The following is a 20861-nucleotide window of genomic DNA, read 5'->3' as shown; positions in this document are numbered from 1 at the left end:
GGTAAACATCAGAAGCAAAAGGTAAAATTCAGAAGTCAAAAAATGAAAGGACTGGATCAAGTGGGTTCTGTTGGGTTGATTACCCCACTGCAGTCTGAAGATCCATTTCCTCAATGGTTATCGTTTCTGCTTGGTTTAAGTCAGCAATTCAGGAAGCTATGCTTTGCTTTATGGGGGAAAAAAAAAAACATCAAAAGTAAAATAAGTGTTTCACGTCATGAAGATACGGTTAAGTTTAATGGTTTATCCAGCGTTTGAAGTCATCCCAGGTCCAGGTAGAGGGTCGGTGGGGCAGCCTGTGGTTAGACCGCGTTCCTTTGAAGGAGCTGGTCCAGTAATTGCTGGGGAAGCAGAGACAAAGACGTCAAGTTCAGGCCCAGCATCTGGGCACCACACACCCGTCACACCTGCTGGCAGCCGGGCCCTTACCTTTTTGAAGACCTCGGCCCGGAGTCTGTTACTCTGTAAGATCACCCTTTTCTTTTGTTCCTCTTTTTTCTTCCTCACTTCCGGCAAGTTATTATAGATTCTGAAACAAATTGAGAAAACATTTTGAAATGGTAGCGGGACCGCGTGCGTCTGCCAAGGCTCTGCCTGCTGTCTTCTCAGCAGGCACTTCCATTTCAAAGGGGAGATCAGCCCCCTCTGGACCACCCTGCGTCTTGGAGACCCCGAGACCTGGGACTCCCCTGCCTGTCTTCAGAGGGGGCTGCCCAGGCGGGGGCTGTGTAGTAGATGGGGCCCCACCCAGGGCAGAGCTGGAGGGGCCAGGGATTTATTTAGAAGTCACTTTTCTTTCTCTCTATCCCCTGTGATAATTGACCACTTGTTTGTAAAATGAGAGCTGCCAGGTCTACTGATTTGGCCATTCTGAGTGTACACCTGTGTGTGTGTGTGTGTGTGTGCATGCTCAGTCAGTCGTGTCCAACTCTTCGCAAGCCCATGGCCTACAGCCCACCAGGCTCCTCTGTCCATGGGATTTCCCAGGCAAGCATACTGGAGTGGGTTGCCACTTCCTCCTCCAGGGGATCTTCCCGACTCAGGGATCAAACCTGTGTCTCCTGCATCACATGTATTGGCAGGTGGATTCTCTACCATCTGAGTGACTTGGGAAGCCCCCTGAGTGTAAACTTACTTTTTACCAAATACTTTTTTTGCCTCTCAGCTTTTGTCTTCCTGTGACTTGGAAAAGGAGCAGCGAACCTATGAATGTAGCTGGGGTCATATTGGAGCAGCAGCACACACAAAATGTGTGAGTCTGCCTCTTCACCTACTGCATTCCTAGGTAAGCTGATTCCAAACACGTCGTAGGTGTAAGCATCACATGCTTGTCCTGGTGCAAAATTAGGAGCTGCCACGACACCAGCAGGGCCTCAAGGAGCCTCCTTCTGGGCACTTCCTTCTTACCTCCCTGCAGAGACTGCGTATGTACTGATGCCAAACAAGATTTTGGCTGGCATCCACAGACAGAGAGGGGACACACAGCCTGAGCTTTGAGGATGCTGCACTGGTGACATGTGGCTGAACATCTCTTTTATTTTCCCTCATGTTTGAAAGCCCAACAAAATTTAACAAGTTCCCCTATTAAAATAATAATTACAATGTATAAAAAGATTGATAATGGCAACATTAGCAAGACATCGTCTTGGTTAATGGGCATTAGGCTAATCATCTTTTTTATGAATTTGTCTTTTAAAATTATCCTTTACTGAATAAAATATACAGCTGATTTACAGTATGGCTATAATCAGTAGAGCTGATTTACAATGTTGTGTTAGTTTCAGGTGTATAGCAGTGATTTAGCTTATACATGTACATATATTCTTTTTCAGATAGGTTATTAAAAAATGCTGAGTCCACTTTCTGGTGCTGCACAGTAGTCCTTGTTGATTATCTGTTTTACACACAATAGTACGTATGTGTTACTCCCAAACTCCTACTTTATCCCTTCCCCACCCTTTCCCCCTGGGAAGCATAAGTTTCTTTTCAAAGTCTGTGGGTCAATTTCAGTTTTGCAGGTAAGTTCATTTATATCATTATTTATTTTAGATTCCACGTGTAGCGATATCATATGATATTTGTCTGACCTAATTCACGGAGTATGATCATCCCTAGGCCCATCCATGTTGCTGCAAATGGCGCTATTTCATCCTTTTTTATGGCTGAGGAATATTGTCACCCTGCTTATTTAACTTATACTCAGAGTACATCATGAGAAATTCTGGACTGAAAGAAGCACAAGCTGGAATCAAGATTGCCGGGAGAAATATCAATAACCTCAGATATGCAGATGACACCACCCTTGTAGCAGAAAGTGAGGAAGCACTAAAGAGCCTTTTGATGAAAGTGAAAGAGGAGAGTGAAAAAGTTGGCTTAAAGCTTAACATTCAGAAAACTAAGATCACGACATCTGGTCCCATCACTTCATGGGAAATAGATGGGGAGACAGTGGAAACAGTGTCAGACTTTTTTTGGGGGGGCTCCAAAATCACTGCAGATGGTGACTGCAGCCATGAAATTAAAAGACACTTACTCCTTGGAAGGAAAGTTATGACCAACCTAGACAGCATATTAAAAAGCAGAGACATTACTTTGCCAACAAAGGTCCGTCTGGTCAAGGCTATGGTTTTTCCAGTGGTCATGTATGGATGTGAGAGTTAGACTGTGAAGAAAGCTGAGCGCTGAAAAATTGATACTTTTGAACTAACTCCAACTTTTGGTGTTGGAGAAGACTCTTGAGAGTCCCTTGGACTGCAAGGAGATCCAACCAGTCCATCCTAAAGGAGATCAGTCCTGGGTGTTCATTGAAAGGACTGATGCTGAAGCTGAAACTCCAGTACTTCAGCCACCTCAGGCGAAGAGTTGACTCATTGGAAAAGACCCTGAAGCTGGGAGGGATTGGGGGCAGGAGGAGAAGGGGACTACAGAGGATGAGATGGCTGGATGGCATCACCGACTCGATGGACATGGGTTTGAGTAGACTCTGGGAGTTGGTGATGGACAGGGAGGCCTGACATGCTGCGATTCATGGGGTCGCAAAGAGTCAGACATGACTGAGCGACTGAACTGACCTGAACTGAATACTCCACTGTATGTGTGTTTCACATCCTGATCCAGCCGTCTGTTGATGGACACTGAGGTGTCTTTCATGTCTTGGCTATTGTGAATGGTGCTGCTATGAACATTGGGGTGCATGCACCTCTTCAAATTACAGTTTTCTCTGGGTATATGTCCAGGAGTGGGCTTGCAGGATCATATAGTAGCTCTATTGTCAGTTTTTGAAGGCTCCTCCTCCATACTGTTCTCCATAGGAGCTATACCAATTTACATTCCCACCAACAGTGTAGGAGGGGCCCTTACTAGTCTAATCATCTGACACGAATTTTCCCAGGTAGCCATCACACCAGGTGGAAGAGACGTCCTGCAGTGTCCTGTTGTTATGGGAGTGAGGGGCCCCAGGCCCAGCGAGGTCAGGAGGCCAGTGACGTCCCTCAGCTGGTGAATGAGGTGCTGGGAGCCCAGCCTTGGTCTGCTTGACTTCTTGCAACACTGGCCCCAACCATGTTGCATAAAGTAACCTGGGAACTGCTTGTACCCATCAGAGTGGCTGGCACAGGGGGCGTCAGCATGGTATGAATTAATGAGTGCACACACGACCGCCAAGCCCAGGAGCTGTTCTAGAAGGAGCCAGGAGAAGGCCATCAGGATCAGTAGGAAAGATGACATGTCCTAAAGATCCACAGTGGAAATCCTTCTGCACCTATAGAGACACATTGTCCCGATCTTAACCATCTGACTATGTGGGGTGTTCTGGATAAAAATTCCTAGGCCTCAATCCTGGAGCTTCTGCTGCAGTATTTTCCTAAAAGAACATCCTTAACAAATTATCGTTCATTTACGCAATGGACTACTCTGCATCAGTGAAGAAAGTCATCCATATCTATATCTTCTGACATAGAAAGACCCCACAGACATAAAGTAAAAGAAGCAAGTTACAGAAAGATAATACATAGCATGATCCCATTTATGGTCAAAAATTAGACAATTGTATATGTAACAAGTAATGTCTGTTTTCAGGCAGAGAGAAAGGCCTGGAAGGGTATAAAGGATGCTGATACCTATGGTGTCTCTGGAGGCAGGACAAGGTTGGGGAAGTGGGGTAGGAGGAGGGATAGCTGGTCATGAGGGACTTCAGTTCTCTTTCCTGCACTTGAATATTTAAAATGAAAGTGCAATTTAGTAATAGAATTAGTAACAAAGAACATGAAAGAAACATTACGATTCTGCGGGGGAGTGAAGGCTGAGAGCCGGGGTCTGGGTCCACTCAGGGCAGACCACAGAGTAGATGCCTCTCTGACTGTGTCCAGCCAGGGAAGCCGCGACGGGGGACAGAGCACCGTTACTTTCTGGTATTCTCAGAGGCTGCTCCGTCTTCAGTAAGATGACAGGGCGATGCTCTGTCCACAGATGCTGCTTTGAGATCGAGCATTTTAATTTCAAGCCTCCACAATAGTGGCTTTGGGCTTAGGGACCAGGAGGGGACCATTTGGCTGAATTTTCCACCAAACTGAAAGAGGAATGCTTTGGGCATGAGGTATACACAGTTTCATACATCTGAAACAGCAGGTCTTGACAGTGGCCCTTTAAAACCCCCCAGTTAGAATGCTGTGAAGCCGGTGGTTAATGGGACTGTTCCCCTTCCCGCCACTGACACTTTTTTTTTAATTTACAGAGAGATTCCCTACAGATAATCAAAGCTGGCTAATGATCATGGAAACAATATAATCATGGGAAAAGCAGAGATTTTGTGCCTAGAGTGGGGAGAAATGTACTCTTCCTGTTTCAATGGTTTCTCTCAGTTGCCCTATCAGTTTGGTTTAATTATTATAATCCCCCCCTAATGCCAGATAGTTTATTATAAACTAATGACATGTTACTTGCATGAACTTGGCGAACTCTGCCGGGTTATTACGTGTGGATTGGGAGGCCTGAGCTCGGGAAGAATGGCAGCCTTTGTGTGCTGGTGAGAATGAGGGGGCGTCCAGAACTGCAACCAGCCAAGCAGGACATGGAGAGCTTGCGGCAGCCGGGCGCCAAGAAGGCCGGCTCGTGGCCCTCTGCGGCTCCGTGGCCCCCTCAAACCGTCCACCTGCAGGCCTGGAAGCTTTCCTGCAGGCCTGGAAGCTTTCCTGCAGGCCCAGAGACCTGGCTCCTCCCCCTCTTATGAAATTACCTGCGAAGGCGCACAGTGATAAACGGCACCTGCCTAGAGCAACGGCAGGAACACGCAGAAACGTTTCTGTTGAGTCTGGGGATCTCTTAGAGACCAATAACTGGACTGGTTCAGAACTCAAGACCCACCACCTTCCTAAGGATTTTCTAAGAACGACATCAACATTCAGAGGCGCAATTCGGCAACTGCACTCCTTTGGGCCAGCTTTTCAAATTCATTCATGGCCGAGAAGACCTCAGAGCTCAGACGTGGACCGAAACGTCATGGTCCCGCTGGACACTGCCTGGATCCAGCAAGCCACCCCTCATTCCCCCACTTTTTCCACCTCACACAATAGAACCAAGTACCTTTTAGATCTCATGTGCATCTCCTTCTCTGAAATGTACCTTTCTTTGGGCTTGAACAAGTTATCTGGGGAAAAAAATGGAAAGATGATTAATTTCAGAAGATACGGATGTTGCACTTACCTAGAAAAACATCACAGCAGGCTTGCGTGACTCTCTGTTATTCGTCCTTAATCCAAGACCAGCCTGTTATAAACACCGCAGGACTCAATAGACACACACCACGCATGATTGTACCAAATTCGGCAACCTATAGGTTGGCCTTGACCACAGTCAAACACAGCATGAAGTTCAGGGTCAGCTCTAACAGACTTCTTGGGCAGTGACTGCTTTGCAGGCTTCACTGAGCAACAAAGAGTCACAGTTTACTGGGGTCGTGCCAGGGCAGCACAAAAACGTGTTTCAGCGTCACTCTGGGTGCAGGGCCGGGGAGGTGGTCATCCCGTCCACAAAGCAGTCACACTAGGTTTTTGGTGCCTCTGAGGCCACCGAGGGCAGGAGCTTTCACTCCCAACTACAGTCTCCATCGTGGATGCTCAGCCTCTACTCCCTTTCTAAGGGGGAGGAATTAGTCCTTTCCAAGGTCAGAAAATGTAATGGAAAACAGCGTAACAGTAACATCTGTCTAGTGTCCTTTGAGACAGCGCCCAGTGGCTACACATCACCCAGTCTGGAATGTCTTTTAATGAAAGTACACATTGCTAATTGCAAGGATGTTTACAGATGGCACTCATAAAAATGGTCTGCATTTTTTTTTAGAAAGAAAAAAAAAATAGTGAGTACCCTTTTGATACAACTGTGAGATGCCTGAGAGACTCTTGGCCCTATAGATTAGCCAAGAGTCTGGCACCCCAAAATGCTCCTGGGGTGCTTGCTGCACGGGGATGCATCTGAGTGGCTATCACACAAACTGCCCGGAACACCTGGATGGTAACCAGCACACCAGCCTTCACTCGGCAGAAGTAGACGGTGACTCAGCATCCTTCAGTCATGGAACTGAGGCAGGCTCCTGGCGTCCTCAGCCAAGACCCCACCAGGCTTCAGTCAGCCTCCCCACCTGGGCCTGTTCCCCATCTTCAACACTCCAACAGAGCCATCTCAGATACCCCAAGCTTGAGAATGTGCAGAAATTTTTAAGAATATACAAGAAGGCGGACCAGAGGCAAGGATATGAAGAAGTCTTTTCCTGTCTGGGGAACTATAACACGGCTCTGATTTACAGTATGGAAACGACACAGTGGCTGAGCTTGTCTTCTGTCTGGTTGTAAACATAAACGATGGTACCGTTACTCAACCTCAAAGACAAGATTCAAAGGAGAAGCAAGAGAAAGGAGAAAGAAATCAGAATTTTCACAGTGAAGGGGAAACATCCCCAGTGTTTGGAAAGGCATTGGGCCACATGAACCAGGAGAGTCAGCCTCACCATGAGGACTCTGATCTGCCAAGACACCTCCCAGTACCCACCCTCCCCTCTCGATCTAGACAGGGCCAGGCCAGAACCCAAGACCTCAGGAAGAGCCCAACAGCGTTCCAAAGAAATGGGGGTGTTGCCACGGCAGTCAGGGTCTCAGGCAAGCAAATATGTGTCTTCCTACAGACTCCCACTCCAGGGAGAAGGAGCTGCCTGCAGACTTAGACTCCAGTCTGCACAGCGTTCCTCAGGAGCGACTCAGGATGAGGGAGAGGCTGGTGTGGACTGAGGCAAGGTCCCCAGGGGGATAGAAACACTATGAAAAACACTTAAAAAATCTCAGCTCAATTGTTTGTGGTCTCCCGGCAGATATTAGCTCTGTTTTTGTTTTGGTTCAGTTTGATTTATTTCTTTTAAGCACCTGATACCACAATGAAGCTTTGGTCTCTTTTCCAAGAGGAAACACAAGCGAATGTGACTATCGGGCACCTCCTCTGTTTTGTTTTCTGAACTCTTCTCCGCCCGCTGTGCCCCAGCACAAGCTTAAATTCTGGGTCCAGCAGCCAACTTAGGTGCGAAACAAGCAGGTCTGCGTCCAGGAGCGCTGACCCCAGCTGGCAGGCTCCAGCCCATGCCTCACACTGGTCGCTGTTGATCTTGAGTTTTCCTAACAGCACCAGGCTCATCGGATGAGCAATGGAGGCTTTCAGAATGCGAGGGAAGAGAGGAAAAGAACAAAGTTCTGCCTCCCTGGAGGAAGTGGTTTGAAATAAATCATCGTGTGTTGTAATGGCTTCCGACCTCATTAGAGCAAAAAAAGAAAAAGCAAAAGGCACATTTGGCACTTTGAGAGGGAAGGCGGCCGGAAGAGGGAGGGGGCGGTGTGACACCAGAGGGCCAGCACTACTGGCCATAATAAACTGCTAGTATTTATTGGATCTCAGTGGGTCTTCACACCAACCCTGTGACAGGCTCGTAATTTTTGCATTTCAGGGTCAGAAAATCAAAGTTCAAAGGGCCAAGGGTCCTCTGCCCTGGGTCATTCAGTGAATGAGTGACAGAGCTGGGTTTCAGTCCAAACAAGTCCAGCCCTGCCCACACATGCCCTCAATCTCAGAACATGGTCACCAACCTATGGTTTCAGAATCCACCTTTTGGGAGCCCTGACAAGTGCTGGTCAGTTTCCCAGGTGATCATTCAAAAACTTCTTTCTCTTCCCCCTTCCTCCTACATTGAAGGAGCAATGACTGTGCCTCCAGGGGATGCTCAGAAGAAAAAGAAACACTGATAAGATCTTGCCACCATGAGACTTCAAGATTGAGGGAGAAGCTGGATAATGAACAGACCAGCTACAAAGTATCAGGTGAGTGTTGTGATGAAAATGAATCCTGGCCACTTGGTCAAGTGGGTTGGGGGGGAGTCAGGAAGGCTTGAGGAGGATATATTTTACGATGATCCAAATGAGCTGGCTGTGGGGGCTGTGAGGGAGAATGAGGAAGGATCAGGGGGCCATGGCGCATACAGTGCTAGGAAGGAGGGCGTGAGAAGGCAGGTGGGGAACAGAGGTGAGAGCAAAGACCGCTGTGGTTCTCCACCCAGGCCACACTCCACCACCACCTTCAGAGTCTGACCATGATTCCCATGTGTGGGCACTGGGATCTAAACCAGAATCTCCCATGGTTCTAGTGGGCACCTTGTAATAGGGAAGAACAAATCTGACTCTCTATTAGATCCATTTCATTAATCTTTGTATCCTATTGCTTTTGCTTTGAGTTAAGAATGTTCCCGAAAGCCTGAAATATACAGGAGAGCCCTTTTTCAAGGCTCTGACCTTTAAGGGTGTAACACTCTTCCATTCATATAGAGATGAAAAGTTGCAAAACAGAAAATATCATTCGACCTGTTGGAAGTTTACAGGAACCTCATGACACCTGCAAGAATAAAGGGTTCCCACACCAAGAAGTTTGCCAAAGACAACGCCTCCCTCACTCACCATGCCTTTACAAAGGCTTTGCTGAAACCCTTAGGGGAGGTTGGACTTAGGGGCACGAGCCACCCATTTTCTTTATACGCCCCTCCAATAAACCTTTCTGTGCTCCAGACCCCTATATTTTGGGTATTGTTGGGCCACACGATGCATTGGGCACACAAACTTGCATTTGGTAACTGCTGGAGGTGGGAACCATCCTTGCTAGGTTTTGTAAGTCTATTAAGGAGAATTTCAAGTCTGTTGAGTGTTCCTTCAGAGTAAGAGACAGAGAACCACGTGAGGTTTAAAGTAGGGGCTCTGATTTGGATTCCCAAAGGATGGCTCCAGCAGCTGTTCAGAATATGCACCAACTGGATAGAGTAAGGGCTTCCTGGGTGGCTCAGACGGTAAAGAATCCGCCGGCAATGCGGGAGACCTGGGTTTGATCCCTGGGTTGGGAAAATCCCCTGGAGGAGGAAATGGCAACCCACACAAGTATTCTTGCCTGGGGAATCCCCGTGGACAGAGGAGCCTGGCGGGCTGCAGCCCACGGGGTCGCAAAGAGTCAGACACGACTGAGCGGCTAAGCACACCGGGCAGAGTCCCTTCCAACATGGCTGCAGGGAGACTGGTCAGACCGCTGTGGCTGGGTAAGCAGCGATCAGGACAACTGGGAAATAGGACGACTCAGGACTCAGCTACACCCACGGAGCATGAACCAAGCAGGTTGTGAAGGTGGGACAGAAAGCCAGGTTTTATGGGGGAGGGAGGGAGGGGGCGTCTGGGGTTAGCAGAGGCAAACTATTATATACAGAATGGATAAGCAACAAGGCCCTACTGTATCGCACAGGGAACTGTATTCAACACCTTATGATAAACTATAATGGAAAAGAATATGAAAAAGAATGTGTGTACATGTATGTATAACTGAATCACTATGCTGCACAGCAGAGGTTCACATAATGTTGTAAATTAACTATAGTTGAATAAAGTAAAAAGAAAGAAAGACGTAAAGAAAAACAGGCTTTGGGTGGGAGCCACCCTTCATTCGACTGTTCAACTTTCACCTGTTTGGCGCTCGGTAGACTCGAGGATCAGTAAGACAAAGGACTCACAGCCCAGGGATAGAGCCAGATACACGTGGCCTTCAGGTGTCACTACTGACATCTGCCTCGGGAGAGGGCTCGTGGGGGCTGTGTGGTCCATCATGGAAGGGATGCAACTGGGGAGACTTCACAGAAGGACACAGCCGAACTGAATCTTGAAAAAGAAAGTGGCGTCCTGATAGTGAGAGGGAGTCCAGGAGTAAGGTGGCCCCGGGTGGAAACACAGCAAGACCGCGAGGACCAGCCTACAGCAGGAGATGGTTCTTTAAGGAAATATGCAGCCGGCTCCACTGGGGACCTCGTTTTACAGGATGGAAACCATCCTGCACGCACTTTGCTCAAAGATACGGCGAAAGCCCATCTATCCATACCCTTTTAATGGGAATTCTGCTTTTATAAAATTAAAGTGACTGGTGAGAACAATTTTCAGCCAGCTTATGGATCTTTTATGGATTTTCCTTGAAGCTTCGTGTATTCTAATTCACTAATATGGAGGAAAGAACTGAGGCTGTATTTACATCCCATTATCATTCAAATAGAGCAGGCTTCCCCCCCCCCCCGCCCCCCTCAATACAATTACTAAGATAGTAAATTGCCCATTTCTGTCTTTCTGGAAAATTCTTTTTCTTTTTTTTTTTAAACCTGAATGTCTGGTGTCTGGCTCATTATTGTATCCAAACTACTGGCTTATTGCTAAGTTCACGAGTTAAGGCCAGACACACAGTGTGAGCAAACGAGCAGCTACCAAGATTTTGGTGCTTCTGAGGCTGTTCTTGGGGAGCAGCTGAGTACAAGCCCGACACCGCATTAATCTCTATAAACACATGCGGGTGTTTATCACAACCCTCACCTCGTGTGCAAACATGTGTGCATATACAAAGGACAGGTGGCCTGAACACTCGGACAGCCACCGGTGTTACCAGAGGCAGCAAGGGTCACCGGGACACCAGTGTGATGTGTTGTTTATGAGTCCAGAGCTCATTATCCTCCTCACAGAGTCCTTATCTACAGCTCTGATTGCAAAGCTTCATTTCTCCTATTGAACAAGTAATCTAAATGATAATCAAGTTCACACTGGATTTATTAGCACAGTGCCTTTGCAGAAGCTGATTTTTGGCAGTCACCCTGAGCACTTTGAAGGATCTTTTAGAATGTGCTTCCCCAGCTTAAAAACACCAAAGCTAAGGGATGCTGTTGGAGAGAATCCAGCCAGGAGCCAACAAGCCAGTTTGGAGTAGAGAGGCCAAGTCTACACCGCCCAGTGTCTTCTAAGAAAGACACGCCCTGCCCAAAGGAATGGAAATGAGGTATGTCTTAGGGAAGGAAACCTCTAGAGGATTTTTCCCCTAAAAAAGAGGCCCCAGTAGGTGTGTATTCTAAGCTCACAAGGGAGGCTGTTCATTATGTCAGTTTCAAAGCCAGCGAGCAGCTGGCCTTCCTGCGGCTGGAATAATTGCATCACGGTCTTCGGGAGTTGAATCCAGCTACTTGCACATCATTTCCATTCGGTGCGTCTCACTGGGATCTCTCATTTGCTGACACAGGCAACAGCCAAGGGTCTACCTTGGACTAATTAGCCCTCCAGAAGCTAAACGATGTGCATTGCACCGTAGAAAAGCTAGTTAAAGACTCACAGGTTGTTCACCTCCAAAGTGCTCTTGTGATGATAAAATCCTGGGCTGGATAAACATCGTCATCTTTCTGCAATCCTTCTATGCTTCTGTGGGACCCTGAAGGACAGTTTCACATGGTGAGCTGCCCATTCCAGGCGCCTGGGTAGTGGGTGGAGGTTGTGTGTTTCATTTACATAAAAATAACGCTCTACAACAATGAGACAATGATCATTCGGACCCAAAAGAGAGACACTAATGTCACAGTTTAGAGATGCAAGGAGGTTCTCAGATCCTTCAGGTAAAGGTATCCAAAATTAAGAAATGAAAAAGAAACCAGAGGTCTGCAGAGAAATCTGTTTCTCTTTCCACGCTCAGGTCAAGAAATGAGGCATCCATATGACCCAGCAATACCACTTCTGGGCATACACACTGAGGAAACCAGATCTGAAAGAGACACGTGCACCCCAATGTTCATCGCAGCACTGTTTATAATAGCCAGTACATGGAAGCAACCTAGATGCCCATCAGCAGATGAATGGATAAGGAAGCTGTGGTACATATACACCATGGAATTTTACTCAGCCGTCAAAAAGAATTCATTTGAACCAGTCCTAATGAGATGGATGAAACTGGAGCCCCTTATACAGAGTGAAGTAAGCCAGAAAGATAAAGAACATTACAGCATACTAACACATATATATGGAATTTAGAAAGATGGTAACGATAACCCTATATGCAAAACAGAAAAAGAGACACAGAAATACAGAACAGACTTTTGAACTCTGTGGGAGAAGGTGAGGGTGGGATGTTTCAAAAGAACAGCATGTAGACTATCTATGGTGAAACAGATCACCAGCCCAGGTGGGATGCATGAGACAAGTGCTTGGGCCTGGTGCACTGGGAAGACCCAGAGGAATCGGGTGGAGAGGGGAGGTGGGAGGGGGGATCAGGATGGGGAATACGTGTAAGTCTATGGCTGATTCATATCAATGTATGACAAAACCCACTGAAATGTTGTGAAGTAATTAGCCTCCAACTAATAAAAAAATTAAAAAAAAAAAAAAAGAAATGAGGCATCACAGGCTTCTGGTTAATGCAAGTGAATTGTTCTCTCTGCAGAGAGCTTGGTTCCTGCACATGCAGACTGATCCTCGAATTTCCAGCAGAATCACTATCCTGGGGACTCTGTGAACACACAGGGTGCTGGGTGCTAAAGGATGGATTTGAGAAAGGGTCTGGGCGTGGGATTGTTGGTGGCTCAGTTGGTAAAGAATCTGCCTGCAATGCAGGAGACATGGGTTTGATCCCTGGGTTGGGAAGATCCCCTGGAGAAGGACATGGCAACCCACTCCAGTATTCTTGCCTGGAGAATTCCATGGACAGAGGAGCCTGGCGGGCTACCGTCCATGGGGCTGCAAAGAGTCAGACACAACTGAGCATGCACACATGTTGACACTGACCTGCCCCTAGGCATGGGGTGGTGGGGGGGTTATGAGAAGGGCCCACCAGGCACTCTGGAAGCCCACGAACCTTCCCACACATCCTCATAAGGTCGAATCCTTGATGCAACATGGGCAGACCAGGGACCATGGCTTCAGCTCCCCCAGTTAGAAAAACCAGATCCCGAAGTCAAACTGTTTAAAAGGAGTCTTACCACAATTCTGTTGCTCTCTCTCTCAGACCCAAGAGCTCCATCACAAGCTGCTTTCCCGTCTGTCCCCCAGGCCTTCTCCTTTATGGTCCTAGATTCAGTCTACTTGGCTGTCTGCCATAAGAAGCCCCTGAACAGGCTAAAATCATGCAAGTCCAGTTCACTCAGCTGTCTGCGGTATCAGAAACTCGAAGATGGACTCAGACCCCACACAAGACCAGACGCTAACACACTGAACGCTCAAGGGCTCCCATCAGTTGCCTAAAATGTGCATTTTCCCCCCTGGGTTCAGCAAAACAGGTACAGCATTTCTCACAATGAACTCACTGGTGAATAAAGGCGAACCAAAGGAGCTAGACAGTCTTACCAGCCTCTAAGGTTTAATGACCCCAGTTCTGAGTGACCTCATTACACACGGCAGGAAATCATCATTGGTTTCTGTTTCATGAAAATAATACTAGTGTTAGTACGTTAAGCATCGTGTTTTTATGATGTAACTTCGATGCTTCCTTTGGCCTGCCTGACCCTCCACACCATGAAAGAGATGTCCACTTGGGATCCAAGTCTGCAGACCTGAATCAGGTTAGGCCTCAGCTTGGTGCTCTGTGCCCTGGAACTGGCCACTCAAGCTTGCTGGTCTCCTGTTCCTCCTCTGCTCCATGCGGGGACAGCATCTGCCTTACAGGTCCCAGGGAGGTCTCACAGGAATGGTCCATATGAACATGCACTATAACCTTGGAGACGCCAGCGGCAGCCACAATGCTAACAGCCACCAGTCTCCAAGCGTCCCCTGCCCTGGCCCCCATTTGTGCCTCAATTCACCCTGTGACTCAGAAAAGCAGGTGTTTTCCTCTTTACAGATGAGCAGAGGTCTCGAAGGTCAGCAACTTAACCTCAGGTCTCAAAGTAAGCAGCTAAGAGGCCTGAGAATCGAGTCACTGATGGGATCAATGGGCTGTTTATTCTCTACAGAAGATAGATGGCTGTGGTTCTCAAAGTGGGGCTGATGCTTTAGCAGAAACGCCAACGTCTGTGCGGTGTCTGCTTCCCCTTCATTCCCCAGACCAGCAGCACCCGCATCACTGGGGAACTCATCACAAGTGAAAGTTCTTACCCTGCCCCAAGTCAGCGGGCTCAGAAGCTCTGGGGCCAGACCCGTGTCCTGTGAGCTCTCAAGTCCTACAGGGGATTCTCAGGTCTGAGGACCACTGAGAGAAGGTAACAAGAATGATAAGGAAAACGGCCACGTCCTTCCAGGGGTTTCCAGGCTTTGCAGAAGGACTGCCAAATATTATACAGGAAAATCTGCATTTCAGATCAACAATGAAACATTGTTAGCATAAGTATATCCTACACTCCTAATGAAACCTCTTGATGAAGGTGAAAAAGGAGAGTGAAAAAGCTGGTCTAAAACTCAACATTCAAAAAAATGAAGATTGTGGCATCTGGTCCCTTTTCTTCATGGCAAATAGATGGGGAAGAAAAGGAAACAGTGACAGACAAAATCACTGTGGACAGTGACTACAGCCACAGAATTAAAAGACATTTGCTCCTTGGAAGAAAAATTATGACAAGCCTAGAGAATATATTAAAAAGAAGAGACATCACTTTGTTGACCAAGGTCCATATAGTCAGAGCTATGGTTTTTTCAGTAGTCATGTATGGATGTGAGAGTTGAACCATAAAGAAAGCTGAGCACTGAAGAACTGATGCTTTCTAACTGTGGTGCTGGAGCAGACTCTTGAGAGTCCCTTGGACAGCAAGGAGATCAAACCAGTGCATCGCAAAGGAAATCAGCCCTGAATATTCATTGGAAGGACTGATGCTGAAGCTGAAACTCCAATACTTTGGCTGCCTGATACGAGGAGCCGACTCATTAGAAAAGACCCTGATGCTGGGAAAGATTGAAGGCAGGAGGAGAAGAGGGCGAAGGAGGATGATTGTTGGATGGCATCACTGACTCAATGGACATGAGTTTGAGCAACTCTGGGAGATGGTGAAGGACAGGGGAGCCTGGCATGCTGTGGTCCATGATGTAGCAGAATCAGACATGACTGAGCAACTGAACAACAATAATATTCCATGTAATATTTGGGACCTACTTATGCTAAAAGAGGTTTTGATGCCCTGAAATGCAAATTTAACTGGGCATGCTGTATTTTCACTTAGTGACTCTGGCATCCCTATTTTGAGTGTGTGAAGAAACTCTCCCTGTCATGGCAACAGATAATCAGGTCACTGGCTCCAGGGCCCCCACGGGCATCGTCTGATGCAGCTGCCTGTGTCACGGGGAAGGCGAGCCTCTGCCCCAATTCCACAGTTACTTCTCTGGTAGCTTATTGCTTCTCTGCCATTTTTCAGCCCTTGGTGTGGGGAACACCACCCTCCCTGGTTATTTCACGTTGTGACATTGGTGACATGCTTTCCGAAGGGGTTTTGACTGGCTGCTCCTTCTCCGCTGGACTCCGCTGGGTGACAGTGTGAGGGCCGTGTTACAGATTCCAGGGGAGCCCACGCGGAGAGAGGTTCTGCGCCTGTCAATGGACAAGCCTCCAGGGAGCCAAGCTGGCCACAGTCTGTGAAACCGGCACCACACCCTGCCGCCCAGAGGACCCCGGGCGGCAATCATTGCTTTCTGGCACTGCTAGACCAAAGGGATTCAGATAAGGAGAAGAAGACCTTCCCGCAGTCTCAGATTTTTGTGGGAAATGGCAGATTGAAATTCCAGTTGGGGCCTCTTTAGCAAAGCATGGTATTGGGTTGGCCAAAAAGTTTGTTAGGGTTTTTCCTTCACATCTTTTAGAACAAAACCCGAATGAACCTTTTGGCCAACCCAATAGATAGTCTTAAAAGCAAATATTCCTAGAGCTATGTTTCCAAAATGGTTGCTCAAGAATTAGATAAAAGCATTCCAAGGTCAAAGAAGTTTAGAGAAAATAAGCTTAAACAAATTTAAGCAGGCTTCATTGTTGCAGGACTTATCAGTGCCTTTAACATACATGGGCATTGTAAACCTCCCAGAGAATACAGTTTACAAAATAATCCAAAGGAATTGGTCTCCCTCTTGAATGTATTTTTGATTGTCTAGGCTTAATGATGCTGGGGGGAAAAGTGACGATTGCAGAACATTAGCAAGTTATAATTAGTTTTCAGTTTTCAAAGTTATTATTTGTGGCTATAAAATAGGATTTTAAATATACAAAATGTGATATACTGCCTTCACATTTTCTTAAGAGTATGTGTGTGTGTGTGTGTGTGTGCACCCGTGCACGTGCGTGTGTGGGCTGAATGGCAAGTTTAAATTAGTCATGTAAAGAAACCGTGGCAACGGCTCAAGTCATACTTCACCATAAAACAGCGACATCCAGAACATGTCTGAATGGCTAGCTGTTGATCTGGGAGTCACTGCCTGCTCAGGTCCAGGGTTTCCCAGCATTATTTAGAGAACCACAAAATACGGTGATTTATAGATGATGAATAAACTTTCATTCTGGTTGCCAAGTAGATTTATATCCTTAGTGTCACTGAAAGGTTTATTACTGAACTGCACTGGGGGATAAAAGGGAAATCATTTGGAAAATAAAATCCAGGCAATTGGGCGAGTTCCCATAAAGACTTTTTTCCTTACCACTCTGCAGTTCTGTGCTTTTACCTTGCATTATTTTAATTGGAAATAACACTGTCCTACAACTCTACTTCTAATCAATAGACATAAATTGATCTTTTCTTCCTGTGTTTTTTAGGGGAAAAAAATACAACACACAACACCTTTATCTTTGGTCTGCAAAGGATACCAATAACAGCAACATGCAAATATCTTTGAATGAGGGAAAGTCTTTTAGCTAAATCATGCTTCTTGTTTTCTTTGCAGACTGATGAAGTAACAATTGACTTTTATCTGATAAGCACATTTTAAAATCCCTTTGTGAGCAATGGAAGAACTAGCCCCAAATATTTTTTCGGATGATTGATGGAAAAGCATCCAGGAGATTAGATTGGAGATTGTAGGGATGGTGTGGCCAGCACTAGCTGCGTGATGAACAGCACATTTTTATTACTGCGATGACTTCTCCAGCCATCTCATATCTGCTGGGTCACTTCTCTAGCTCAACGCTCAGGGAATGCAAATTAATTTTAATACTTGTTCCAGCCAAAAACCATCAGTGAAAGCAGATCGGCTGGAGAAGGAATTCTGCAGTGCCTTCCGGAGAATTCCGCCCCTCTACTGGTCCGTGATCTGAATGGCTGTGCTTGGCTCACCTTGGAAAGTGTGGATAATGCAGTTCAGATTAAGTTGCTTGGCTTTGCTACACGAAGCAGAGCGTGTCAGGGTGACTTGGTGTAGTGTGTGCCCACTGGCACTTAGAATCCAGGGAGGTTTTGCTGGCTTACTCACAGGACGATAATCCAAAGTGGAAAGGTAAGGAGGTAGGGCATGTAAGAGATACACAAGAGATGGGAGTGTTCCAGTGAAAAAGGTAGGGAGGTGGAGACTGGATGGATAGTCGGGGAGGGCTTCCTGGAAGAAAGGCCTTCCCGAAACCATCTTCCTAATGGATTTCCTACCCATTCACGGGTTAGGAGACCATCAGAAAGAGCCACGAGGACCACTCCAATTGTCAGGAGAAAGAAACTGAGATGCAGGCAGGCCGACCTGGGCTGTTTCGGCATGCCTGGTTTTCTGACCATCTGTAGCACTGAATACAGGAGTGACAATGATTCATGTGAGTGAAGGGCTCGACTTCTCAGCCAAAGTCACCACACGGGACTGGAATCAGATGCAAGAGCCTTGGAGGTGAGAGACTGAGGCTGAGGCTGGGCTTGAGCTGGGCTAGGGAGGTTAGGCAGGGCGCTGCAGGGCAGAGAAGAGGGACAGACAAAACTCTATCAGGCAGTTTGGGGGTGCCGATGGCGCAAGCTCCCAGGGGTGAGGAAGGACAGCCTGTGACCAACTGGGAAAAGGAGACAGGGGTGCCAGTCAGGCTGGGAGGGGTCTGGGATGCAGGGTGGGGGTGGGACCCAGGGATGCTTAAAAGCTGGAGATGGGGCGGGCTCGGTTGGGGGAGCCACAGCTAGGGCTGGACAAAGCCACAGACGGGTCCCTGGGAAACACTGACCAAGCCCCTCTACCTGTGGGTGACGCTGCTGTTCAGTTGCTGAGTTGTGTCCAACTCTGCAACCTGCAGGACATCAGGCTCCTCTGTCCTTCACTATCTCCTGGAGTTGGCTCAAATTCATGTCCATTGAGTCGGTGATGCCATCCAACCACTTCATCCTCTTTCGCCCTCTTCTCCCTTGGCTTTCAGTCTTGCCCAGCATCAGGGTCTTTTGCAATGAGTCAGCCCTTTGCATCCCGTCAAAGCATCAGAGCCGTGCCACCTGCTAAGTGCAGGGGCTAAACCGCCCACCACCTGTGGGCGCTGCACTGGTGATTCCCATGTGCTTTCAGCCCGTCCCGCCCCTGATGTGTCCTGCAGCAAGGACTGGCTCTGGAACACTGATCCCTAGGTTACAGTCGCCCCTCGAACAGGACCAGCCTGCACCCCTGGGACCTGGGTAGCTGAGCAAAGGGGAAGCCCTGCCTAGAGCCCCAGGTAACTCTGGGGACAGGGGGCAGGCAAAGTTCCAACTGGGGAAGGAGACAGAGGCCCACCAGTTAAAGGGTTGGCATCTCAGGGGTTGAGAGCTAAGGCCAGCCTCCCAGCCTCCTCCCCAGCCTCCTTGAGGCTCATCTCCTTTCTGTGACTTGGCAGTCACCGCGTTCCACTAATTCCATCACCCAAGAACCTCTGCATCTGTCACCCTTCTGCATTCACTGCCCTGCCCTAGCCTGCCTTCATCATGTCCAGCCTGGAGCTACGTAGCCTCAACTTTGATCACAGAATAAGGAGAACGCTGGAAGAAGCAGATACAATGCCTGGTGGCCCCCTTGGACTGCTCTCTGGTGCCTTGGTCTCTCCCTTTTCTCCCCATCCCCATCTACAGTCCAGCCACAGCCGACCTGAGCACTCGGCGACCCCTCCCCATGCAGCTTCCACATCCTCCCCCAGCACGCCCCGCCCTCCCCACCCTGCACCACGACCCGGCTGCAGGGTCTCTTCTCAGTACCAGGCCTCCTCCATCAGGACCATATCCCATGGCGGGAGCAAGGCCAGCCTGTGGGTTGTCATGGCAACCCCCTTCCACAGCACTTAGCAAATCCCAAGATCACTGCCTTTTGTACCTGGGTGCTTTCCCCCCAGAGGTGAGGAGGTCCACGGGACCAGGGACTGTGCCCAGCACACAGAGTCCTTAAGAAAGGTTTTTGAGAGATGGAGGAAGATACTTCTTGCGCCACTGCTAGAGCCAAGCCCAGGGGGCCCGGGAGGCTCCCAGACAAGGCGAGAAAGAGGCCACGTATTTGTGAGCTTTGGGAACGCAAGCCATAGGTGATAAGTGAGTCAAAACAGACAGGGGTTGCTGGCGGGACCTTTATAATGCTACTTCCTGGAATTTCTTGGGTCCCAGTTGGTTGTGAAAATCCCCCATCTCCACGCGGGAGCCTAGTGAACACTCACATATGTGTGCACACACACACGTGTGCCCACACACGTGTCACTGCCCCTGTCCCTTAGAGACTGCCCGGGATTCATTGGCCAACAGGAAGCAGAGCTGGCCCGCCGGCCCTCGCTGTAACTGCCCTTGACGTCCGGCGCACGCTTTGCCCCAGCCCTTGCTCAAGGGGGCGTCTGTCAGCTGCTGAGGGCCCCACCTGAACCCCTCAGGTCTGTGCCAGGAGGGCCCTGATCAGAGGCAGCAAACCCAGCTCGGAAAGCAATCCAAGTCTCCCTTCTAACAGACGCCTTGACACTGTAGCGGGAGCGCGTTCACGCATATGATTTATTAACTAATTTAGCATGTAAGAAAAGCATCTGCATCTCGCTTTTATCCTCTTGCCAGCAGACAGGCTGAAGACGAGATGCGGCCTGTAGACGTGCTTAATGGGGCCTTAAGCTCTCCTGCGCTTGTCCAGCGCTCACACGAGGCTCTGGTTTCAGAACTTGTCTGAGTGGGCCGGCCTAACACAAACAAACACGAGGGTAAACCTCTCATCAGCCATAAATACCAGGGGGATCAGAAGAGCGGCTGTAAAATCGTGTGCCGGAGCCCTCCCAGAGCACTCTAGTCATCAGGACTGTCTTGGAACTGGGGAAATAAAAAGGTGCCTCGGTTATTTAAAACTATTGGCTGGGTCTCATCATCTTTTATTATTATACACAATTTTAAGATTTTTCAGTCCAAGGAATGTGAACATGTGAGGGTGATATCTGTTTGGGGGCAAAACATCACAGTTGGAGGAGAGGAGATAAAACTATCTCCCTCACCAAAGGTGTGCTTCCTCCCCTGTCCCTGTGACTTGATTTAGAAATCGGATCCATGCAGGTGTGTGCAAGTTAAAATGAGGTCAGGCTGAGTGGATGGAGGTGGGCCCTGATCCGACGACCGGGGTCCTTGTGAGAGATGGAATTTGGACACAGACACAAGGTGGGTGGAG

General features: G+C 48.2%; 1 protein-coding gene across 1 annotated transcript in view; it reads right to left on the bottom strand.

Moving 5' to 3' along the window:
• Positions 1-202: 202 nt before the first annotated feature.
• The window catches only part of C8H10orf90 (chromosome 8 C10orf90 homolog), a 95063-nt gene continuing 74404 nt past the window's right edge, over positions 203-20861 (bottom strand). The window contains exons 7-9 of the mRNA XM_043476000.1: positions 5581-5644; positions 430-529; positions 203-341 (exon numbers count right to left, since the gene is read on the bottom strand). Coding sequence (XP_043331935.1) covers positions 303-341; positions 430-529; positions 5581-5644 — 203 coding nt within the window. The 3' untranslated portion in view covers positions 203-302. The remainder of the gene's footprint in view (positions 342-429; positions 530-5580; positions 5645-20861) is intronic.

This window comes from Cervus canadensis, chromosome 8 (assembly GCF_019320065.1).
Source record: "Cervus canadensis isolate Bull #8, Minnesota chromosome 8, ASM1932006v1, whole genome shotgun sequence".
NCBI classification, from domain to species: domain Eukaryota; kingdom Metazoa; phylum Chordata; class Mammalia; order Artiodactyla; family Cervidae; genus Cervus; species Cervus canadensis.
The sequence above is the reverse complement of the archived record's forward strand: the minus strand, read 5'-3'. Positions and strand labels throughout refer to the sequence as shown.